Source organism: Topomyia yanbarensis, chromosome 3 (genome assembly GCF_030247195.1).
Source record: "Topomyia yanbarensis strain Yona2022 chromosome 3, ASM3024719v1, whole genome shotgun sequence".
In the NCBI taxonomy this organism is placed as follows: Eukaryota; Metazoa; Arthropoda; class Insecta; order Diptera; family Culicidae; genus Topomyia; species Topomyia yanbarensis.
This window is the reverse complement of record NC_080672.1, coordinates 368955294-368981924: the sequence shown is the minus strand read 5'-3', so window position 1 is coordinate 368981924 and position 26631 is coordinate 368955294. Positions and strand designations below refer to the sequence as shown.

Genomic DNA, 26631 nt, shown 5'->3' with positions numbered 1-26631 from the left:
AAGCTTTACAAAGCTTTATGAATTTCCCGTATCAGACAATTTTATCAGGAGTCTACTCTTGGAACGCTCGTATGTGTGGTTCTGCGTGACTGAAAATATTTTTTTTCGTGCACGATGAATGTATAAATAAATCTGAACATTACAAAAAAACCGTTTTTAACTTGTATACAAAATCGTAAACCAAAATAACCTTCGGCTTGAGCACTTTACACCAGACGTCCCTCTTAGGCTCACACATCGAGTTGTGTCCAATAAACTAATTATCAATGTTCAACGACTCTTCGAAGAAAGTTTGAAATGCTGTTTCAGGAGATTTTTTAAGTTGGGTTATTTCAACCCCAGATTAGATATAAGCTTAACGAAGTCATAGATCTTTTACATTTACAATGAATAAATAAAAAAAACTGTGTCTGGGTTGTGGTAGTAAGCATACACAGGTTCTCAGCACGCGTAAAGTTTTCTCGACGTTAAAGCTTATTCGTCATTGTTCAATAGAGTCTGGAGTTCTTCAAGTTACATTCTAAGGGAGCTTAATTGGGTTTAACCTCCGAAGTTGACATTTGTTACCCATACCAACTTATCCGGCTTATCTTCGTCAGTACCTGATAGACGACTGGGTCGAGGTACGGTTGTGAATATGTTTTCCTTGTTGTTTGGATCTTAGTGGTATTGTTGAAAGCTGCGTGTTGATTTTAATTGCAATGAAAGTCTTTCTATTAGATTACAAATAATTGATTGGATGAAGTATGACGAAACTTTTCCTAATTTTTTGTTCTACTGCAATTCGAAAATCTCACATTTAGAAAAAATCTTGTAGTTTGACGTCTCGCACGGTGCACACAAAAGAAGCGTCACAATTCACATGAATTTACATTTGAGCGCATATAAAAATACACGTCGTTGGAAACTCCCCAGTTTATCAGCCAATTTGTACATTAAAGCAAACACAATATTTTACTTTACGTGTCAATACAAGTAAAATTTCAACATAAGATAGAAAAGTATGTCGCGATGTTGTTTTCGTCATATGTAATATTCCTTTTTTTAAGTATGCCGATGTGCAAATGAGCAGTACTATCATCATGCTTGCATGCTCCACATAATTCAAATCGATCGCAGCGCTGTGGAAGAGGAGTTCGTGTCATTTAAAACAATGGCTAACTATCAACTATTATAAGACAAAGTACATGGTAGTCGGTGGTTGTTCCGATTGGACTCCCGTTATCAAAATATCGTCCAAGCTAGAGGAGCAACGCATAAAACGCGTCTACAACCGTGCATCGAGCTAAAAAACTAGCTAGACTGTCAACTTATAACAAGGTAGTGACTCTAAATCGCGACAATATACAAAACAAGGCGACCAAAACGCGATCCAGAAAGCTGTAGACGACTTTACTGAATGGACAAGAAGGCGCCGTCCTTGGCAGGAGTACGGTAGCCGGAAGGGGAAATGTGGCGGACATTTTTAAGCATATGAACCTGTAGATGTTCGCTAAGAAATAACTTGTAGCATGTAGCTTGAAAAGCGACATTTTCATTGCGACCGGGATGATCTGCCTAGAAAATTTCGGGAACGAGTGTCTGGGAAAAACGTCGTTTGTTGAAGTAACGCGATTTTTCCGTGCTGTTTTTTTCATATTTGTCATCATAACCGGAAATGGTTATTATGTGCTTTGCTATCCATAACGTGCAAGTGGTGTCCAAGGTGCCCCCCAACATGCCAGAACTGGATTCATTCTTAAGCAAGACCTGAAAAAACCCAAACCGCTGTTGGAAGCGAGATGCCGTTTAAGACAAACTGACGCTCTGTACCGTACAAGCACAAAGGACGAAGTAGCTGCACATAATATGATGGCAGGAGTTAGACGAAAGGCTCGAAAAGTCAGATTCGGTCTATCAAAAGCCTCACAGAATATTTTTTCTGTATCTCATAACTATTTTCAAAAAGAAATATGATTGGATTTTTTAATATTCCGTTCAATTAATTCACACGCGCTCTTGTTTGACCAAATTGCAGAAATTGGGATTGTTCGGCCGCGATGATCTATTACCTTTCTGTTTGAAGATTCCTGGAATGCATTTTGCTAACAGAATGGCCACATAGCTGCTTGATTCTCGTAGATAGAAAACGTGGTCTGAGAATAAGGATTGTCATGAACCAATATAACGAAAGATGGAATAGCGTGAGTGAAATGTATATTCAGCTACTTTATTGTCAATGCCAGAACAACAAAACTATCTATGACGGCGCCGGTGGTTGAATGGTAAGCGTGACCGCCACTTATTCCAGTTGCCTGGGTTCAATTCCAGCCGAGGTCGTTGAGATTTTTCTGAGGTGAAAATCTGTGGTCACGTCTTTCTTCGGAAGGGAAGTAAAGCCGTTGGTCCCCGGTCTATGAGTTTGGTGGATCGATATCTAGTCCAGATAGTGAATTTACCTCTCTGGTGTCGGTAAAGAAGAGCCTTGAGTGTAAAATTGAACGCATTTTCGCTTGATGCCCTCCATCAAAGTCTTTACAGTGTCATCCGGTACCAGTTTCTCAGTTTTTTTTTCCATTTTCTTAACATGTCCTTCTCGTCTTTGACTGTCTTCTTGCTCTTCCGAAGTTCCCGCTTCATCATTGCCCAGTACTGCTGCACCGGGCGCAGCTCCGGACAGTTTGGCGGATTCATGTCCTTTGGAAGAAAATGGACAGAATTGGCCTCATACCACTCCAGGACACTTTTAGAATAGTGGCATGATGCCAAATCTGGCCAAAATAGCAGAGCTTCGTCGTGCTGCTGCAAGAACGGCAAAAGGCGCTTCTCGAGGCACTCAGATTTCTAGATCTCGCCATTTACTGTGCCTTTTGTCACGAAAGGCTCACTCCTCTGTCCGCAAGAGCAGATGGCCTGCCAAATGAGATATTTGGAGGCGAACTTCGACATTTTCTTTTTCTTAAATTTGTCGTTCACATAGAACTTGCTCTTGCCGGTGAAAAACTTCAACCCCGGAATTTTCTTAAAATCGGCTTTTATATACGTTTCGTCGTACATCACACAGCAGCCATATTTTGTCAGCATCTTCTCGTAGAGCTTCCGTGCCCTAGTTTTAGCCGTCGATTGTTGCCGTTCATCGCGGTTTGGGAAGTTCTGTACCTTGTATGTATGTAGTCCAGCTCGCTTCGTTGCATTCTTGACGTAGCTCTGCGACATGCCGATCTTTTTAGCCAAATCACGGCTTGAGACGTTGGGATTTGCTTTAATCATCCGCTTCACCTTTCCCTCCGTCTTTTTGTTCTCCGGTCCCGTTTTTCTTCCAGCTCCTTTGCCGTGGTCCAACGTCAACCGCTCCTGGAACCGTTTCAACACTCTGGAGACGGTTTAATGGTGAATGTTCAACATTTTTCCCAACTGCCGTTGCGACAGGTCAGGAAATTCCAGGTGCTTGGAAAGAATTTGTTCTCTCGATTCGCGTTGGTTCACCTCCATTTTCGTTGAATCGAAAAACACGACTTCGAGTTTGACAGCATGTAAACAATACACATCAATGAGAAAGTGTGCAAAATTTGGTTGATTTTTACCCAATGATAAAAAAGTTATGCCCTGTTGAATGTGTCGCAATAATTTCGTTTTCGCTCTTTACGGCCTCTAGCAAAAGCAAGCATCGGACTAACCATTCCTTCCCTTTCCTTCCGCGATCTATTGTATTGATCAATAAACACTTTAGGATTACCATAGGAGTTGCACATTGAAAGATGTTTCGCTACTCCCAAGCATAATTATCTACTTCTTATCTGTTCAACTTCAGCTAGTTCAAACCGATACCGGAGTACTATCCAGGGGTGGTCGCACAAGCTCAAGCTCAATGCCAGAGCAACAAAACTCTCTAACTACCCTAGTAACAATTTAAGTTTTATGGTAGTTTTATAGCCACTCATTAAACCTAGATTGCACTTGTAGCGTGCTATAAAACTTCAATTGTTACTTGGTTAGTCTGTAACGGATTCTGCTTCGTTCGTTCCATCGCGGCAATACTATCAGTAGTGTTTCAAGTTTTGTTTGATACTATACAGATCGTAAAAAATTGTCAATTCTATCATCTCCCTGTTTCATCATCTAAAATTTGTTGCTATTTAATCATTACCATATTTCAAGCGGCATGTGTGTGTTTGCCTTTCTTGTATAGAAAGGATATGCAATCACTCTGAAAATCGACTTTTAACCGAGGCCCGGGGGACCGAGTCTCATATACCATTCGACTCAGTTCGTCGACTCGGTCAGGTTGATGAATGCGGTCACACAGCGAATTCCTACATAAACTGGTACCACCATGATGCCCAAATGATGTAGTATATATTAGAAAGGGTGTAGCATTAGTTGGATCTTCGAGACTAGGTCACTAACGACCAATTACCATATTGGCTACCGATATCGGATCTTGATGTCCCCGGGTGATTTGTCAAGTTCGCAAGTTCATGTCACATCTATATCTCAGAGATTTTTTTCTACACACCTAGAAAAAATAGTGTAAATTTACGTCTCCTGACCCTGACATATACGAGCATCAAAAATGACTTAGTTTTAAGTTTGATTTTAATTTTACATGACGTTTAATTTCGCAAATCATGTAATTTTACTCCACATACAGCGTTTGTTCTGAATGGTAGGAAGTGTAATTTTATGTCATTGCGCATGTAAAGCATATGTTTCATGTAAAATTAAACGAAGCACGGTAATGTTCCATCATTTCGTAAATTACGGTTCGTTGAATTGTGTCATGTTTGCAATTACGTCAACGATAAAATTCAGATTTTTTTAGTGTGTATTTTTACCAAGTTACTTTCAAATGATGTGTACAATATTTGGTGGCGAACATAGCGTAATTAGTAAATCGATTGTCTTGTAAGCAGCTCACCTGGGTTCGATTCCCAACCCAGATCTTTGAAAAAGAGATTTTTCTAACCCGAAAAAAGATGCAAATGACCCCCAGGTTGAAACCTCTATAATCGAAATAAAAAAAAAAAATACAATACTCCCATTGACTGCTATTGAATTTTCTTCAGATCTGATTTTTTTTCCTGAGTTGCAGGTTGGTTGCTGCGGTCACATACGAATTTCTTATATAAACCGGTACAATCATAATATTTTAGAGATTCAAATCTATCGAAATGGACATACTATCTACTTCGAGTTTCAGGTCTAGACCAGTGATGGTTAATCAAAGATTCTTGAAATATTTTGTCCACTATCGATATTTCCGGAAGTCCCGGACTCAGGGCATATTCCAAAATTAAAGTCACATCGTTTCTTCGACGATGACTGATCCAATTTTCACTAACCTGGTTGCAACTGGACGGTATAAAGTACGGTTGGGTTTTGCATCATCCATCGACCTTCAACCCCCCCCCCCTTCCCTTATGGGTACAACGATGATTGAATGCACCAATACTTTGTGTGCTTGCTAGAAATTATCTAGTCTTCAAATATTTTATTATCTTTTCGATTATAATTACGATACATCTCATGTTAGAAAATATTAATAAATATGGCCTGTTTTAAATCTACTTAATGTTTAAGTGGAATATCTAATCAAAGTTGACGCACGGTAAAAATATTTTGAATTCGAGGGGATGACAGCATCTGCAATGTCTGAAAAATATTCGATATCGTTAATGGACAGTTTCCAGGCAGAAACGAATGTTGCATACAGCTTGTAAGTAAATCATAGATTTCGTTACTCACATTTGCTGTGACTCGATCGAGATGCATGGTTAACTACCATGCGTCTTCATTGTGTCCATGCACTTGTGGTGTACATATTCCGGTGCAATGATTTTTTATTAAAAAAATCTATCTGCGAAACGTCCAGGCAGCCCAACCTAATTTTTTATATGCTATATGTAGGATTAAGTACTCTTGCAACTAAAACTATAAAAGGATAGAGCCGTTGAAACCCCGCACAGTAAATAACACAAAAAACCAATTGATACGTAATTTTTTCATGCAAAATCAAATATTTTTGACAATTCTCTATTTTTTCTTAAAACTGTAATTAGAAAACCTTTCTTTTAGGCTATTACCAATGAAAATCGGTTCAGCAAGAAAGAGGCACCCTAATTTTAAAGAGGCACCCTAATCACGACATAAAAAAGGGTCTAATATTTTTCGATAAGAAACGATTCTACCAAATATTACGAATTCCTAAGAGATTCTATAACATTTTTCATGGAATTGCTGATAAATATTCTGCTTGGGAAAGCATAGCTGAGTTTAATGGATTGTAATCAGATAAGGTGCCAGGGCGTTGGACAAATAATAGTTAATAAGGCTAACTTTTAAACTTTTGGACACCAAAATATTGTTACCAAAAAATCTACACATAATACATCAAAACCGAATGTTTATTTTAGAAAAAAAAATTATTTCTAGCTGAATATCTTATTCCGATGCTAATTCTCTTTTTTGTAAAATTTTGATACTTTCTTGGGTATAACCTTCATTACCCAGCAAACCAGCAATCGTATATAAAAGTTTACAATAAATTACAGATAATGGCAGACTACATCAAAATTACAAATAGTGCAAGTAAAAATTATGTTTTGTTGTAAAAAGCTCACATAAAATGCAAATCTGTGATCGAAATACAATTTTGACTTGAAGTTATTTATTAACTTAAAACAAAATTGTACATGCGGAAATTTTGAAACATTGTATAGAAATTAATTTGCAATTGGATTAAACTGCAAAATCGTTCAAAAAAATAGTCACCTCCTTATAGCACTTCGCAAATTCTCTGCCAGACTAGTTCAATATTTGAGCAATAAAAATGGCTTGAGTAAAGAATGTAGGTTTTGATTTGACAGGTATAGAAGGTATCATTGAAGGGCCATATTTAGGTTGGATTATGGTATTTTTAGATCGTAATCACAAAGCGATAAAAATGATCAAATATAATCGTTGCTTGACAGTGTATAAATAGGTGAGTACATAGCGGCTATGCTGAGAATACGAAGATCTCAGGTTCGAAACTGTGGAAGTAAATCGTAGCAGCTAATTTAATAATTGATGTTCCAGTAACTCCAAACTCACCCATGAAAAACATATATCTACCAGTGTGGGCGTAACTATAACAGAATTATAGAAATTTCATCCTGATTTTTTGTTTTCATGTTATTTTTAAAAAAAATACCCCTTGTTACCACATTGGGGACCTTAAGCTGCATAAAACTTCATGTGTGATTGTAAAGTTGATCACATATAAACAAATAAGCTAGATGATTGTATAATGCTTCTGATGAGATCAAAATTCGTCGTAAATCACATAGTTCTATTATACCGATTTGTTGTACGTATATGGCCTCCACTTTTGTTCACATAGAAGGGATCTGTGCATTTTATACAATCAATTTATATCGTTTAAGAGTACAGTTAATCAAATTGCAACTTATTTAAGTGAATCAAAATGTTTGCTGGGTAGTTTCCGTATTGTATTCTCAGATACACTAGCGGTGCCGGTTCTCAATCTCCTCTTAAAATCGTTGACGTCTTTTGCTTTATTTTTAGTATAGAATAGTTCCCGCTTAACCACAGCCCAGTATTTTTCTATTGAGCGAATTTTAGGACAATTCAGCGCATTGATTTTTTTCGATACGTATTTGCCCTTTAGTGCTCCATAGTTCTTCGTTAATAGTATCGGTAGAGATAAAACTTTTCGAAATGCGGCCTCAACTGCATATGTTCTGCTAAATCAAGCACTCTTTGGTAAATTTTCAAACCTTATTCATCCGATAATACTCGGCAATGGCATTTTTTGCCCTACAGTACAAAAAATCAGAACCGGAAGCTGTTGGAAGTCTTGGAGTACATGTTTAAGTGTCCATTAAAGTACAAGAATATTTTTGCGAAATCGAAACGCAAATTTCATAACTAATTTGGATATAGGTTTTGTGCTTTTCACGCGCAAAGCTGTGATTGAATGTTTATTCTTAAAAAACGTCAATGAATATTGGAGAAGGGGCTTTGTTCAGTCTTACGACGCAACTTAGTCGCGATACTCTCATAAGAGCGCTGGACGGTACTGACGTCCATCTTCCGGATCCTGGTGGTCAACTGTTTCGTATCCTTGGCCCGCCAATTATTTTTGTACACTAGGGTGTGGCCGACTTGTCGCTGGAATAGTAGCACTCATTTCCTGGAATGTGAGTCTTCGAGAGCGGAAAGTAACTTCCGTCGTCCAGCACGAACGATGTCCCGCGGTAGTTCTTCATCATCCACCGGAACTGCGATCACGATTCACGATCGCTATCTACTCGTCCGTGTACTTGGTGGACCGAGTCTTCTTCCGACAGATGATGTTCTCCATCTTGAGGGTTCGGTGAATCAAGGTGTGATATTTTCGACCACCGTCACGCAAACTCGTTCCGTCCTTGTTGTCGAATAGCTTTTTCAATGCTTCTTCTTCTTCTTCGTCATTATCTTTGCCGGACGATCGCTACCGGCCTTCCGCTTCACGCTCAGGGATGCCAGGATCCGGTAAACTGTACTCACGGGCACGTTTTCGTCTCGAAAGTGATCTACCGTAAACTTTTTTCCATGATGACCATGCGTTTCGTAAAACCGTACCACATGCTCGCGGGGTGCTTGCAGTTTCGACGTCATCTTCGATTGAGCTGACAACACCCGAGCAAAAAGAAACATTTCTTGGGAGTCCAGACTTTAATTACAGAAAGGTATTGAAGACATTCTCATTTTTTACACCCGTTATTCTTGACTTTAATAACAGATTAGAGAAATAAATTATCTATTGTTTTAGATTGATATTATTTGTAGATTAGGATGATCAATACCAGAATACTTTTGTTACTTAATTGTAAATACCTTATCAAATCAAAAATTACTACATTTTTGAAAAATCATCGATTTGCAAGAGGAGATGAAGAAAAAGTTGTATTGTGAATTTTTGGGAAAGAAATTTAAAAAAAAATAGTTTCCATTTGATTACAATTTGATTACAAGTAAACTTAACACACACATTTTAAAGGTGTGATGAACTCTTCAACATCAGTCAACTCAACAGCAGTAGTAATATTTAACAATCGTGATTCGTTAGTTGGACTACCTATCTCTATTCTCCCAAAGAATTTGGTTCGCTAGTTGGAACGACTGGCTGATATCAAAACTTGGCTAAAGGAGATGTTAGTAGTACTAATGCATCTGTTCACATCTCTCAATCAATTTAATGGTCCGTTTTAAACTTGCTTTAGATTTTGCCATGCACTTAGTTTTTACTTGGATAATTGTCAATTAGCGGTAGTCCAACTAAGAAGCGGTCCACTTAAAAAGTGCCAACCAGCAAATCAGAACTGTACTCTACTTAAAAAGATGAATTCATGCTGTTGTACCCATATTTTATTCCTGTGAAATTGGCCACGCCATTCCCATACCGGAGCTGCGAATTAGTTGTAAATGATTCAGTTGTTTAATGTTTAGTCTTAAAAGAATTTGATGAATAAAGGACTGAGATCAATTAGAGAATGTATATCTTACATTTTACTCTTTATTGCGCGCACCTACTTACTCTTGTTTGCTACCAAAGACAAACAAAAGAAATAAGAAACAAGTACAGGAACAACTTTCTCACAGTTTACTGCAGAGTAATTTCAGATTGTCCGCGTACTGGAACAAACCTGTAATTTCCAATTCGGTTAATGAAGTAGGTAATGATGACTCGCGACTAATTTCGCGCCTATACTCGAAGGCAACAACCACACATTCAACAGACCAGACAAACAAAACACCACACATACAATCAAGCTCCGAACGCGATAACATTATCGCAACGCATCCACATACCGTTGAACGAAGCAAGCTACGCTCGCTCGCTGGTAGCCACGACAGCACCACCATTATGACAATCTGTGGAAGCACGTGGAGCACGCTGACGCTACACTGATTATTGTTCATCACCAGCAGATTCTAGGGTGTCGGGTTCAACACCACACCTATACCTGTCAGGATGCCCCTACTCACCACACGGAAGTAGACCCCCGGTCGGTGTTTGCATGGGTTACATAAACTCACTTCCGGTTGGTCCGACACAAGCGGAGCCGACTAAGTAATTCAACAGCATCGCTAAACAGAAGCGTGAGCGGTGGTCGGTCTCTCACAAAAACACTGCAGCCTGTCTGATGGGAGCAAAAGCAGTCGTCAGTGATAGCTCGCGACCAGCAACTAGGAAGACGATGTGATGACGGCAACGACGACTACGACGACGGTGTGGTGTTGTTTAATAAATAATGAAAGCTACTTACCAGCTAAGTTGCACCTCCAACGAGCCTTGCTTACAATTGGAATCTAATCTTGTCAAGATACACGATCCATATCAGAAAGTAGTAGGTACACACACCTAACAGTGAACCTGATGGACTTGGTGGTGTTGTGACAGTCGCTGCCAGTGATTGACCTTGGTAGTGGGACCGCGCTCTTGGTGCCCGCCAACTGTGGATAGCCCGTCGTGAAGTGACTGATTATTGTTTTGATACGGTGCTCTCGCTCTTATCGTACCACTTCACTTCAGTGTTGAATGAAAATCGAAGCAACAGAAGAAAAAAAAAATTGCAGTGTGATACTTTCTCAATTCGTCTCGGGCTCTAGCCAGCCGGTGGTGCCTTCTTCGGTTAGTTTTGGCGTAATTGGCGAATAAAAAGTCGGTTTACTGTGGAGGTAAACGAAAAAGAAGATGTGGTTTGAATAACAGTTGCTCAGGTGATTTTGCTGGTCGGTTGGATTTGGTTCATTGCTTCTGCTCTTGAGCCAGTGCGGTTACTTCGCTAAGCACTGGATCGGCGACGGGTGGCTCAATTAGTAAGTGGCAAGTTTTTTTTACGTTGCATATTTCGATTATCCAATTTTCACTTTCATTGACGTCAATTTATTTGTTAGAAGCCCAACATTTATTAATGATTGAATAATACAAATTATTAAACATTTTTGTCATTCCATGAATGGTGTGGGGGAACATGGACAGACTTGACTAGGTTTTCGGTAAAACCAAAGTAAATCTCTAAAAAAAGTTTACAATCCTTCAAAACTCCTTGAAACGTAAATCCGAGGAGATCACCATGATCATGCAAAAATTCAAAAAGATGAAGAAAATTAAGCGGTTGGTTTCAATTATGCATTGTATTGCTTATGGCACTAAAAACCTATCCGCACTTCGGACTTACCCTTCTTCCATTAACCCATTCATGCCCATGTTGTTTGTGGACAACAACGTTTTTAAATAGTTATAGCACTTTTGATTGAGACAAGATTTGCTCACAAAAACAAGTAAGGCTAATTAATGTGACTATTGCCTTTCATTTGAGTATTAATAGTTATAAGCATCAGCTCTACAATTGAAGTTATTGCAATTAGTCTGATTGGATTCCGATGGAGCAGTGCTGCCAGAAACAGTTAACGTTGACGACGGTAAATGAATTTTTCGTATATCTTCGTTGTGTTGCAATATTATTAAAAACTGATAAAACTTATCAATTAATACCGTCTTTGGCTACTTTTTCCGCGCAAGTGGACTATTGCAAATATTCTAGGAGAATTGTATTGAGCATTCTAAGGTAAAAATTGAGCAGCTTCTAGCACTGCGAGAGAAGCACCTATCTTTATGAAAAAAGCTTTTCGAGTTTCTTGACCCCACCGTTGTCAAGCAAAAATAGTTTGGAACCCTACATGCACCAGAAAAAAGTTGGACATGAAAGGGTTAAATTCTTCTCATAGACTGCTTAGTTCGACTGGTCTGTCTATGAAAGTACTATCTCTATCACTTAAAATACATGTTTTTTGACAGCTCGCAGTTTTGAGATCACTCGCACTTTAAAAGTGCGGAGTCCAGGTTGGTGGGAAGTGCGCAATAGTGTTAAGATGATTATCTTATTTTAATTACAGGTATACCTCGATAGTTCGTACCCTCGACAGTACGTACATTTTGCCTCGATAGTACGTACGACCTGCCATCAATTTTTTTCCTTTGATTTTGTAAGCTTCAACGAAGTATAACAACTTTTATTGAAATTCTATGGGTTTATGCATAATTTAAAGAAGTTGTGTGCTACTTACAGAATTTCTATAAAGTCCAATAAAGTATTTCAAACTTTAAGTAAGTCATAAATTCATTGTAGGAATCAAACAAGTATAAACAAATCTGCAAGCTTTAGGGACGCCCTACAAGTTCCAGGAATGTCTTTTATATTTTGGGAGACTGTTGACTTACTAGGAGATCTTTAATTCTTCAGATAATTTGTACGACACTCATTAGTTATAGTTTGGTTTTGTCAAAATTCAGAGTATCTCAATGAACTTTAAGGTCATATGGAATTTCAGTAATACTTCAAACTTTCTATACTAACAATTTCTATAGAAAACCGAGTGTTCACGATTTTCACACATATTTTACCAACTTCGGGAAATTCTGCGACCTGAACATTTAGAAATATTACAGTTTCAGTAAGTTTTGTTAACGGCTATCGGTGATTCAGTCAAGCTGCTTCAAGGAAATCCTACGATATTAAGTAGAATCTTAAGAAGCGCTGGAAAGCTCGCGAAGTTTCAAGAATATTCTAATGATTTATGAAGAATTTTTTAAATTCTATCAAACTTAAAAAAATGCCAAGTGCATTTCATGAAACTCACAATTAATTTCAACGAAGTATTTCGAGAAAACTCACAAAATTGGAAAAGTGACGAATATCAAGAAGCCTCTTCAAGCTTTAGGTATGGGCGAGATTCGCAAGACTAGCGACTTCGATGGAGGCTGCTGGTAGTACTTAAAGAGCTGAAAAAAATAAGTATTTTCTCAACACTTCGTTTGGGGATCTTGTGAGCGTGATTAAAAAAATGTATCCACCATATTGGCATGGTTCAAGAAATATTTCCTAGCTCAGTAAAACCTATCTTATGTAGTCAAAAACTGTGGTTATTATACCTTTTAGTTTATATGCTAACATTGTTTTAATGTAAAATCTGCTTTGCAAATATATTTAAATATTTGTTTTCGCGGTTTTTAAAGTTCATTACCGACCAAAAACTGAAAAGAATATAAACCAATCTGAAATCCTGTATGTATCTGAGAAGAAATGTTATCGCGCCCACAAAACGGGAACTTCTGTTTTTTTAAACCACCAAATTTCGGTTCGTTCCCACAGTTAGAAAAATTGTACTGTTATTATTACACGAATCAAATATACAAAAAACAATTCCTTCTGCTTCAGGCAGATCAAAAAATTAAGAAAATCTTCAGGGAATTTATCTATGAATTTCAAGCAAGTCTTACGAATTTCAGAGATTCAGGTTCTAGAATTTTAAAGAAGTGCTAATTTAATTCTACAAAATTTCTAATAAATTTGCTGAAATACTCAAGACAATGCTACCAATTTCAAAGGAACTTATGGGACTATGGAAATGTTTTTACACTCCATTAAGTACTTGGTGATAGGACAGCTTATCACTAATAGGGTGATGAATTTAGTGATTAATATAATTTTAGTGAAGTTTCGTTAAATATTAAACATAAAAGGTAATATTTTGAATTTTATTTTTGTGATTCGATAGTACGTACGTTTCGATAGTACGTACGCTAAACGAAGCGAAGGTGTACGTACTATCGAAATATACCTGTACATGCATTGTTTTGATTTCGAAAACAAATACTATCCCGAAGCTGCAGCGATCATAAAACATAAATTCTTGATCGAAAATGCCTTGGTTCAGGACAAATATTTTCAAACAAACACATAAGTGCTCAAATTACAAACTTGGCTATTTGGCCGAAAGACATCTAGCCGATTGCCATTTGGCCGAAAGAACCGATTAGTTGAATGGGTTATTTGGCCGGATACCAATTGACCTAATGGGTCATTTGACCGAATTCCTTTTGGGCGACTGCCGAGTGGCCGAGAACTATTTGGTCGAATGAGGGACTAGGTCGAATAAGTGCTTATTCCGAATGCTATCTTATTTGTCGGAATAATTGAGAAATCCATAAATGTAAACTAATTAGTAACGAATATGACTTTTTCACTCCTTTTATGCAACAATAATGCTCCGGGACCAGACAGAATTAAATTCAAATTGGTGAAGAATCTGCCTGACTTAGGAAAAAGACGCTTGTTGAATTTATTCAACAAGTTTCCTGAGCAGAACATTGTCCCACGTGACTGGAGACAAGTGAGAGTTATCGCCATTCCAAAACGAGGTAAACCACCCTCCGATCATAATTCGTATCGACCGATTGTAATGCTATCCTCCATCAGGAAATTGTTGGAAAAATTATCCTTGGACGTCTCGACAATTTTTTTTATTCAATTCGTTTATTTGATAAGGCACGTTTGCGTTAGCTTAAAGGTGCCAATTTTGTTTTGTCTTACATTTTGAATTACTTAAAACTAGGGGATTACATATTGATTTTTTTTAATGAAACTAAGGAGATTTTATAGCTATCTTATACTATTCGCAAGGAGTTAACTTAATTTTCGTTAGATTAGGGGGGTCATTTAGTTTTTATGACAATATGGTTTGACATTTTAAGCAGGGAGATTATTGGAGCAAAAAAATTTTAACTAAGGGCGTCAATTTTACAACTATCTTAAAAGTAGGAATAACTAAAGGGCGCGATTGAATTTTGTAAAGATTCGGGGAGATTAATTAGAGTTAGTTTTATGTGGTAGTAGAGTTGGGCATTTGCAACGAGAACGCGAAGATATTTGGGGGGGGGGGGGGGGGGGGTGTAGGGGTTATACTTCTGGGTGTAAGAGTCAGGGGAGGACAAAGATGACAGGGGGGAGAAAATTACAAACTTTCAGTTTCAAGCATCGGGAGATCAACTGCATAGATTACAGACTCGGGTGGCCTTCATCGGGAAGAATCATGTACTGGGACGCTGGGTGGTCCTCCTCAAGACGGCAGAGGTTTCGATTTCGTAGTACGGCTCAGATGTGGATTGGCAAAACTTCGAGTTGCGCGTGTGATGTTCGTACTGTAGGTTCGACAGAAATATTTTGTGTCGCCTTGGAGTCGTATCATGCCTTCGTGGGTGTATGTTACAGGTGGAAGAGAGCGTTTCTGAGAATGATAGGAAATAAGAAGGGGCAGTTAAATTTTTATATTGATGGTTTTTAAGAAGGTGTAAACGAGGGACATATAGAGAACATCGCGGCTTGCCAGCACATTTCGAACCGGGACGTTGGCTGGCCTTCCTCGGGCCCGCAGGGTATCCATTAGCCGAGACATAGCAGAACTGTACTCGGTGCACGCCCAGACAATGTGCTCGATGTCGTGATAGCCGTCGCCACAAGCGCAGATACCACTTTCCACGAACCCAATACGCCGGAGATATGCATCCAGCGTGTAATGGTTTGCCACGAGTCGGGACATCACACGAATGAAGTCACGACTCACATCCATCCCCTTGAACCAAGGTTTTGTCGATACCTTGGGGACTATCGAATGTAGCCACCTTCCTAGCTCCCCACTGCTCCACGAGTTTTGCCAGCTTTGGAGGGTTCTCTGATGAGTAATACTGAAAAATTCTCTGAAGTAAATTGGTCTTTCATGAACGTCACCTTCAATGGCACCCACCTTAGCTAAGGAGTCTGCCTTCTCATTGCCCGGAATGGAGCAATGAGAAGGGACCCATACCAAGGTAATCTGGAAAGCGTGGTCAGATAAAGCACTCAGTAGCTCCCGTATTTTCCCTAAAAAATACGAGGAGTGCTTTCCATGTTTCATCGAGCGAATAGCGTCAATGGAACTGAGGCTATCCGAAACGATGAAGTAATGGCCTGCGGGTAATGTTTCAATGACTCCAAGGGTATACTGAATGGCAGCTAGTTCTGCGGCGTAAACTGAAGCAGGTTCACTGAGTTTGTAGGAGGCGGTGAACTTTTGATTGAAAATACCGAAGCCAGTGGACCCTTCGAGGTTTGATCCGTCAGTATAAAACATCTTAGAACAGTCGACTTCTCGGAATTTATTATAAAAAATGTTTGGAACCACTTGTGGGCGTCTTTCATGGATGTGTGGAAGAAAACAGTAGATTCAGAAGTATTTGTGAAATGTTGGGACGGTTGCGATTGTAAGAAGAAGGGTTAATATTCTGCGCCATGTAGTCAAAGTACAGGGACATGAAACGTGTCTGAGAATTGAGCTCAACAAGCCTTTCGAAATTTTCAATCACGACCGGGTTCAAGATATCGCATCGAATGAGCAATCGATATGAGAGTTCCCAAAATCGATTTTTCAACGGGAGAACGCCCTACAGCACTTCGAGACTCATCGTATGGGTCGACTGCATGCACCCTAAGGCGATACGCAAACAACGATACTGAATTCTTTCGAGTTTGATGAAATGTATGTTCGCGGCGGAGCGAAAGCAGAAGCATCCGTATTCCATTACCGACAGTATCGTTGTTTTATACAACCTAATTAGGTCTCCTGGGTGGGCACCCCACCATGTTCCGGTTATTGTACGAAGAAAGTTGATGCTTTCTTGGCATTTCTGTTTCAGATACCTAATGTGGCATCCCCAAGTACCGTTCGAGTCGAACCAGACCCCAAAATATTTTACTGTGAAGACCTGAGCGATAGTTTGACCCATTAGTAGAAGCTGTGCTAGTTCACGCTTCCTAGAAAATACAACTAGCTCAGTTTTCTACGTGGAGAATTAGATACCCAGCTTAATATCTCAAGCAGACAAATTGTCCAAGGTATTCTGTAATGGTCCTTGTAGATCGACAGCTTTGGGTCCCGTAACAGACACCACGCCATCGTCTGCAAGTTGCCTTAACGTGCAGGAATTGTCAAGACATTCATCAATGTCGTTGACGTAGAAATTGTATAAAAGGGGGCTTAGACATGAGCCCTGGGGAAGGCCCATGTAGCTAAATCGTGATGTCGATAAGTCACCATGCGAAAAATGCATGTGCTTTTCCGACAACAAGTTTAGTAAAAAGTTGTTTAAAGTCGCTGAAAGACCATGCTGGTGCAGCTTCTCTGAAAGAATGTTGATCGAAACTGAATCAAAAGCCCCATTAATATCTAGGAACACTGATGTCATCTGCTCTACTCGGTTGAGAGCAACGCAAGACAATCGTTCGTCCCTTTGCCTTTGCGAAAGCCAAATTGTGTATCTGATAGTAAGCCATTTGCTTCGACCCAATTGTCGAGGCGGGATAGGATCATTTTCTCGAACAACTTCCGGATACAGGACAGCATTGCGATCGGTCGATACGAATTGTGATCGGAGACTGGTTTTCCTGGTTTTTGGATGGCGATGACCTTCACTTGTCTCCAATCGTGTGGGACAATGTTAGCCCTTACGAAACTTATTGAATAAGTTCAACAAGCGTCTCTTGGCAGAGTCTGGCAGATTCTTCAACAAGTTAAATTTGATTCTGTCTGGCCCTAGAGCTTTATTGTTACACGACAAGAGAGCAAGTGAGAACTCCACCATCGAAAAAGGTGTTTCGTTCGCGTTATCGTGAGGGGACGTGGCGCGGTAGATCTTCTGTGCCGGGGCGGAATCCTGACAAACCTTCTTGGCGAAATCGAATATCCAACGGTTTGAATATTCCACGCTCTCATTAGTACTGTTTCGGTTTCGCATACGTCGGGCTGTTCCCCAAAGAGTGCTCATCAATGTTTCTCTCGTTAATCCGTCGCCGAACCGGCGCCAATAGCCGCGTTTCTTGGCTTTCATCAAACTCTTCATTCGCTTGTCTAACGTCGCGTACTGTCGAAAACTAGCGGGTAACCCGTCGTTCCGGAAGGTCTTAAACGCGGCGGCCTTCTCTGCGTACACGTCTGAGCACTCTTTATCCCACCAGGGATTGGGAGAACGTTTTTGTATGTTCGCGCCGGGTACTGGCTTAGTCTGAGCTTGATTCGCGCTGTCGAGAATCAAGCCAGCCAAAAAGCTGTACTCTTCCTCCGGAGGAAGTTCTTGAGTAGATTCGATGTTGTCGGTTATCGCGGCAGCATAGCTCTTCCAATCGATATTTCGTGTGAGGTCATACGAAATATTGATTGTTTCCAATGGCCTTGAGCCGTTATTGATTGAGACTACGATCGGCAGATGGTCGCTACCGTGGGGATCAGGGATTACCTTCCACGCGCATTCTAACTTTAGCGAAGTCGAGCAAAGGGATAAATCTAATGCGCTTGGGCGCGCTGGTGGGGGAGGAATCCGTGTCATTTCACCCGTGTTTAGAATTGTCATATTGAAGTTGTCGCAAATATTGTGAATTAAAGAAGAACGGTTATCATCATAATGGCAACCCCATTCCGTACCATGAGAGTTAAAGTCTCCTAAAACAAGTCGCGGTGCAGGCAGGGATTCTATGATGTAATGTTGCTGGCGGTGCCCAATCGCGGTGTTGGGAGGAATATATATGAAGCTATGCAAAGATCTTTGCCTTTGGTTGTTACTTGACAAGCGACAACTTCAATACCTGTTATCGAGGGAAGGTTAATTCTGTAGAAGGAATAGCGCTTTTTGATCCCCAAAAGCACTCCTCCGTAGGGGGTATCTCGATCCAAGCGAATAATATTAAAATCGTGGACATTAAGGTTTATATCGGAAGTTAACCAAGTTTCACATAAAGCGAATGCATCGCATCCCAAGCTATTTATTAAAAAATTGAAAGAATCTATTTTTGGGATACTTCTGCAATTCCACTGTAGAACAGTGATCAAATACGTGATCTCGTTCGATGAGTTAGCCATCGAACGATACAATCGCTGAGAGGAGGGGCCATTTCGCAGTCAACTGCTTTAAAAATGTTCTTACTGTAGAGAGAAAAGCTAATATAAGACTTTTAATAGGATCAGTTATATTGAAAGTTTTTATTATCCAGTCCACAATGTCCGAGAGTTTGATAATTCCAGTGCCGCGATTATTCTCGAACTGAAACAGAGGAACACTTGGGATTTTTGATGTTCCGGGAAGTGCTGGGAACTCATTCTCTGAGTTTAATCCTCCGAGACCAGGCTACTTGCTTCGGCTTGGCTGCAACACTTCCAAGAGATGTCACTTTTGGAGCCCAGTCTAGGGACACCTTCTGGCCTTTACAAGGAACTTTAGGAGAGAGAATGTTTCTCCTCTTCCTATAACTTCTAGGCACTCTAGTAGATGTTCCCTCTTGTGGGTCATCAGCTTCGTTATAGGAGGCAAGTGAGCATAAACACGATTACTACAATGGGTGGCTGTATGACCCAATTGTTTACACTGTATGCAATTCATGACCCGCGGTACAGACAGACGCACAGGCAGACGAATCTTGTGCAAGAGGATGTAGTTCGGCAAAGCGGTACAAACGAAGGTCACCCGATAAGAGTTCGATTGGGGGTACGTTTGTGAACCAGCCCCCGCAACAACTACTGAGTGCAAACGCTTGCACTCTAGTATTTTCACTGGCTGAAGTAAGCGGTCTCTAAAACGGCCAATCCCGTACTCCAGCAGATCCTCACATGTCAAACTCTCATCGGTGACAACGCCTTCAGACTGTACTTTTACAGCTGGAATATACACAATATAGTAGTCCTTCGTAAAGTGCTCGCAGCAAGCAATATCGTTTGCCTGCTTTGAATTGGCCAACACGACCCTGACCCTGTCTGAGCGGACAAGAGATATCAGTCTTCTTAATATGTAGTTTTCGGTTTTGGGTTGGTTTACCGTAGAGGAGTGGGAAAGGTTTTCCATGGTGTACCGTCTGATTACAATACGGGCACGTAGGACTCTGCCCTTGATGAATGCACAGGCGGTTTGTATAATTTTACTGCCATGTGTTTTGAATTGAAGGGTTCGGTAAGAAGTAATCCTGCGTCTCGCATTATTACCTTAAAACGGCGTTTGGCATACCTGAGTAGAAGTTTCTCAAAGTTTCCAAGTGTTAAGGATACCACTGTGTATTACGATATGTATTTTTGACGTGTCTACATACGACTAACGTTTGAATATATTTCGGTAGAAACTGACAATTGACGCCATAGTCGCTCCTGCAAACTGTTTTTTCCTGGTAGTTGTTACCGCTTCCAAGTTATCCACAAGAATCGGTGCTTCCACCGAAGCTGATTTATCCGGGTGTCGCTGTTGGACGGCTGTATCCCAACCCGACCATTGTCGTAATATAGCGATGCTTCTCTTGAGAGAAGAGAATCTGTTCGAGCCAAGATTAGACTACCCTAGTAACAGTTGAGGTTTTATGGTAGTTTTATAGCCACTCATAAAACTTAGATTGCTCTTGTAGTATGCTATAAAACTTCAATTGTTACTTGGGTATTAACTTGCTTGCCTGAAAAACAACTCTCCACACGCCTGCTTTTCAACAGAGTTGCCAGTTTTCTTTATCAACGATCTTAATTAATAGCACATTACTTCCTTACCATTAACTTTTTCAGCTCATTCCAAATTCTAGTTTTTTAGTTATATTTATAACAAAAAAAATCATTTATATCTTTATATGAAAATAGAGCGCTGCTAAATGAATGTCCATCACTGCATTAAAGTGATGAAATGTCGTGTAAACCGGAGGGTTTAAGATTTTTATTAAAAGTTATATACAGTCATCAAGAGCTGTGACCAACTGAAGATTTGGTACGAAAAACACGATGTAAGATGCTAAGGTTCAAATACTCACGGTTCAGAACTTGCGATACGGCGGCAAGGCAACTATGACACTGACACGGTGGAAGACTCAATCTCAAAAGAACCACAATAAAGTTGTTTTTAATGTACCATACCTTCGACTTCTCAAAAACCTAAAAAATAAAATTTACCTCAAAATATGTACCAACCAAATAAACATTACACTGAGACACGATTGCTCAAATTATATAAAAATGTGATATTATTCTACTTTGCAAATAAACTACCAAAATTAACAACCATTATCTGCTTGCTTTCAGTCACGATGTCAACGTTCTTCACCACCAACCGCCACGGTTACAGCGTCCGCTTCTCGCCCTTCAATCCGGACCAGTTCGTGGTGGCGTCCAGTCAGTTTTACGGGCTGGCCGGCGGAGGAACACTGTACTTCCTTGAGCTGTCCCCCGACGGAGGTGGAATCGTGGAAAAGCGAACCCACAGCTGGACCGATGGGCTGTTTGATGTGGTAATTTTGTTACATATGTCTGATACTTGAATCAACACTAATCTAACCCGATTTCTGCTTGGTAGACATGGTCCGAATCGAATCAGGAAATTGTAGTATCCGGTTCGGGAGACGGAAGCGTCCAGCTGTGGAACATTAACCTTAGCCCGAACAATGGCCCACCGCAGATGGTTTACCGGGAGCACAAGAAGGAGATCTACAGTGTGGACTGGAGTAAAGTACCGTACGAACAGCTCTTCATCAGTGCCAGCTGGGATAGCACGGTGAAAATTTGGGACCCAATCCGGAACCACTCACTCAGCACCTACATTGGCCATACACAACTAGTCTACAATGCGGTGTTCGCATCGCACATCCCGAACACCTTTGCCAGCGTGAGCGGCGATGGAATGTTGAAGATTTGGGATATTCTGTGCTATGATTTACCCATTGCCAGCATCAAGGCACACGAGGGAGAGGTAAGCTCCAGGATGACAGCCATTTCTTAATCGATTACTTAGAGAATTTTTCTTCGCATGTAGGTTCTAACGGTCGACTGGTGCAAGCACGACTCAAACGTCCTGGCCACCGGCGCCTCCGATGGTCTCATTCGTGTGTGGGACCTACGCAACTTTGGCATCCCGCTGGCGGAGCTGAAGGGCAACGAATTCGCCGTGAGGAAGGTGCAATTCTCACCCCACACCCCATCGGTGCTGGCTAGCGTCGGCTACGATTTCACCACTCGGTAAGATGAAACATTTCCGACTCAAATCGTGTACTGACGTAATTTTGTTTGTTTGCTACAGCATTTGGGATTTCAAGAAAAGCAACGAGGCTCTGGAAACGATCAAGCACCATTCGGAGTTCACGTACGGACTGGATTGGAACCGGCGACGGCAGAACCAGCTGGCCGATTGCGGCTGGGATTCGCTGGTGCATGTTTTTAAACCGGATTGCCTTGCCGACAAAATTTAAGGCTGTTGCGATCAATTTACTAAATATAGAGATGTTTTATCGGAAGCAGATATCAGACTAATGAACAATATATTTGAGTTTTTAAAAATGGAAGAAAAAATAAACAAAATTGTGATTTAGGAAATAAGTAGTCTAAAAGTAACAGTTGGACAAAAACTATTTTAGAAGCAAAAAATGATTTGTATAAAATAACAAAGCAACACACGTGTAATAGTTGTATTGGTGTAAAAGGAATCCAGAACTAAATTTAATTAATAGTATATTGCAGGCGCTATGGGTTAAAGGTTTGTGAAGTTGAACCTTAAAAAGCAGAAATCGAGTCATACGTTAAAGAGCGGTAGTTTATATTAAACTGTAAGCTTGTTTTACTGTGTAATTTCTGTACTTAAAATTAGTTACTAGCTGGGAGAAGGGCAACCATGGAGAGGTTCAAAATTAGTCAAATTAATTGGTTCAAATAATTGGTTCAGCCATTATACTAATTTTAAGCTATTTTTGTTATCAGGTGTCTTGTCATGTGAACGCAAAATTGAAAAATAAAAAAGGTATTTTATACGTTTTGACAAAAACAATACGTTTCAGTAATTGGAAAACTACCACCGCCCATGAAAAAAACGAGTTTTTTCGTCGTTTTTGTATGCGAGTATCCTACCATCTAGGGCCCTATTCTCACAGTCACGTCAGTTAGTGACTAGAAGGAAATTTTCTTCTAGTCACTAGGTGACGTGACTGTGAGAATAGGGCCCCTAGTGTCACATTATTAACAAAAAACTAGATTGGGTCATTAAACAATTGAACTAAAAATACCTACACATTTTTCCCAACAGCATTGGGTGAGTTTTGAGCTCTAAATATTTTCCAAACATTTTTCAAGCTACTACCCTTGCATTAAGTTTTATGTTGTTGATTTTACTTATAGTGTATGTTTTTATAAAAAGGTCAAAAAAGGAATTACACTTAGAATGAGGTACATCGGGGTTAGAGTGTATTGTGCTTCGTCGTTTACGGCATTAAACGTTAGATGGCGCTCACATTAAAGCTTTAAGCGGCTATCACATCTAGATGGTAATGCAATCAAAGCTTTCGGGTCAGGTATACGCACTGATAGTTCGAAATCAACTCGTCGAATGAATGCAAAAGCTTATTCGGAGTCCGAACCACGTGCCCAAGTGGTTTCTAATGTTGTGATGGTTGTGATCAAAGAGAATAGGGAAAGAGACGAATAGTGTGAAGCCAAAAATACCTTATTGAGCAGACCAATCGTGCAATGTAAATAAACATTACTCATGCCTGAGTTGGAGGAGATAAGTATTGTACCTCTATCAAAAAAGAAATTTGAATTTTCGTCAGAATTTAGCTCAATCGTGATTGTAAGGTGCATTCTAGAGTATATGTATGAGTAAAAATAAGCTTTAGAATTATTTCATCTCTTTGTTTCGAAATGCACATCGTTTGATAAACAAATCCATCGATCGACATACGGTTTGTTTTCAAAATATAATAGGAGTCATTTAAAGTGCTGCCTGTAGAAGCGGTTGCCAAAATTCTAGTGTTGAAATCATCATAAAGGGAGTGTTGCCGTTTTGACTGATGTTCACTCTTCGTCTCTTTCACTATTCTCTTTGGTTGTGATGTAAAAGGGGGTGAGACGTTTTGTGATAAATAAAGACGATGGAATATAAAGACCGCGGAGAGAATAAAAGCAAAGCTAGTTACACAATTTAGGGTAACAGAGGTATTTTGGTCACCCCACATATTTTTGCCCACCCAACCTCTTTTTTATGTTTATTAAACGAATTATTGTTCTTCTATTATTTGACTATTCAAGTCGTCGTTACTATTGGGGATATTGTAGAACAATTGTTATATTCATTGAATAAAATCCAAATTCATATTGTAGGAACAACACAAAAGCATCACCACTAATGGTTACTATATCCCCTAACATAGGTTTATTGTTCGGACTCTGTCTCAAATGGTTTTTAGCTATGCGGGTGTGTGAGTTACGGCGTTTTCTGGAGCAGATTGAACTGTGAGTTAATATCTCAATCCTTTTTCTATTTCTAAGCCTGAAACTATTAAAAAAAGACATTTTTTAGTTTGTTTCCTTTCAGGACAATAACACATCCAAACCCATGCGACTTGCACGACTCTATAGCACAGATTATAACAATCGAAAACAATGCTTCGACCGAGGGGCAAGCACTAACAGCTTTGAATGCGTCGTATTGAAAATACCAACGTATTTTGAATATAATTAAAGTAAATAATGAAAGTATTTAAAAATACATCTGTTGTACTTAATAAGGTACTTAATGTAATTAATTTCGATGTGTACGTACTAAAAGTATTTAAAGTACATCTTCACGGTATTTAAAATATTTAGCGCATTTAAATTACGAAGCCGCTGTACTTAAACTCGTTTCGGTAATTAAAGTACAATGAATTTGACGCGTACTTTTCAAATCTTTGCGGTACTTAATGTACTTTATGGTAGTTAACGGCACTTAAAGTAACTAATTATGTAAGACTATTGGCACTGCGTCATATTGAAGATTTCGACACAGATCTTTCATTAGGGCCTAAGTCGCAATGTACTCAAATGGAGAAAAATCAGTTTCAATATTCGGCGATACTTTTCTAAATGTAGTTTTTATTGTAGGTATACATTACTTTATGATCATTTTTTTGCCTGAAGCATCTTTGGTTAAACCTTATGACAATATAACAAAGAATTTAATTCCTATGTGCTTTTTGTCGGTAGAAACTAAAAAAAATGTCTTCCTTGTGATTATGGGAGGAACATTTTTTGCTGAAACTTTCTTCTCGTGCGTTGCAGCATTCATAGTACGTGAGTTAGTATCATCGACTATCAAGTTCTGAGCATTGGCGTAGGACCTTTTAAGCATTTTCTTTTGTTTGTCCCGTAGTTTTTTGGCCTTTTTAATATAAACTGTGCATACTTTATCGTTGTTGTGAGATGAATCGCATCGGAAACAAATGTTATCTGGGATCTGGCACTCCATATTTTTATGGCTCATGTTGCATTTACTACATCGAATAGGATTGGAACAGTATTTCATTGTATGGCAGATTTGCCTACAACGTCGACAAATCGTCGGTTTGTGGTGAAACATCCGAATGGAGATGACACGCTGTATTTGTAAGTAGTCTGGTAGCACGGTACCCGCAAACGTTACACGAATGCTGGTCGATGGCAAAAACTGTTGGTCTTCTAGTGAACACTGCGCTAGACGTCGAGCTTCCAATACGGCAACAGTGGGAATATTTCGTTTCTTAAATACTCCTATACCTTGGCGAATTACATCTGCTGTGCTGAGGAATATTATTCATAAAATGATTCTTGAAACGGCTGTTCTATTATATAAATGATAAACATTATCTACTGTGATCATGTCTACTCGATAGTTATTGCACATAAACATTCGAATATGTATTTCGATATTTTCATGAAATTTGAAGAAAAGATGCACGCGCCCTTTCATTTACATTGGGTTTCTATACGCTTATTTGCTGGGCTCTATTAACAAGTATACTGTCAAGCTCGCCAATTTACCCAGCCCTACTCAGCAAGACAGTCAGTTTAACCCATTTACCACGCCCTTCTGAAAATTATGTTCACGGTTTAACCCTTTCGCAAATGGTGGTTGCTGAAGGGCGAAATCACGACTGGATGCAAATTAGATCATTAAATGAGAAAAAAAATGTCGTTTTTTATTACTTACATCGATAAAGCTGATTTTCGTGATTGCAACAATGTTTTTTTTCCAACTCAGGAAACGTGAAAATAATATTAAAATTAAAAATAAAGAAATATGTTGACAGTCTGGATTTGACACTATAGGAAGGATTTGACATATCGAATTTCACGACAAATGATGCCCTGTCAGAAAAAATTAGGGCATGTTTTCTCGGTTTTCCCGGAGGGTTATTTTTATTCGACATAAACACCATCCATTGCATATAGTTTTTTTTTCATTTTGGGTGTTATCGTGATAGGCCAGATGTAAACAACCGCAGTTTTCCTATGTATGGTTGCCAAGTTTACATAAGATTTATTTTAAAAAACAAAAAAATCGTTTTTACGTATTACAACGAATTTTTTTTTGAAATAATGTTATATTATGTATATCGGACCTAAAATTTATTGAATGGAACGGAAAACTAGCTTTTTTTTAGTTTCTACCCACTAAAAGCACATAGGAATTAAACTCTTTGTTATATTGTCATAAGGTTTAACCACAGAGAACAGACATCCATGATCGAACAAAAAATATTTAAAACACGTGTAAACATATGAATTAATATACGATAAACACTTGCGCCGCCACATCAACCTATCCCAACTATCCGTCAAATCCATTCCGGAGCCGGTTCGAAATCCTGAATAGATTCAATATGGAATCTTGCTCAAAGAAAACAACCGATTCCGGCTCTATCTGTTGATGCATTTGAGCTGGAATTCATGCTGGAAGTCCGAACATGACGACAGTAGCTCACCTGGTTTGGATAT

General features: G+C 39.4%; 1 protein-coding gene across 7 annotated transcripts in view; it reads left to right on the top strand.

The window, feature by feature from the left end:
* The window catches only part of LOC131692851 (peroxisomal targeting signal 2 receptor), a 116084-nt gene extending 93429 nt beyond the window's left edge, over window positions 1–22655 (top strand). For 6 of the 7 annotated variants that reach the window (XM_058980180.1, XM_058980179.1, XM_058980174.1 and 3 more), the window contains exons 2-5: window positions 20938–21143; window positions 21209–21601; window positions 21665–21867; window positions 21929–22655. In XM_058980180.1, coding sequence (XP_058836163.1) covers window positions 20943–21143; window positions 21209–21601; window positions 21665–21867; window positions 21929–22097 — 966 coding nt within the window. In that variant the 5' untranslated portion in view covers window positions 20938–20942 and the 3' untranslated portion in view covers window positions 22098–22655. Of the gene's footprint in view, window positions 1–10101; window positions 10846–20937; window positions 21144–21208; window positions 21602–21664; window positions 21868–21928 lie in introns of those variants that run through there. The other variant, XM_058980173.1, reaches the window with a different exon arrangement.
* Window positions 22656–26631: the final 3976 nt, after the last annotated feature.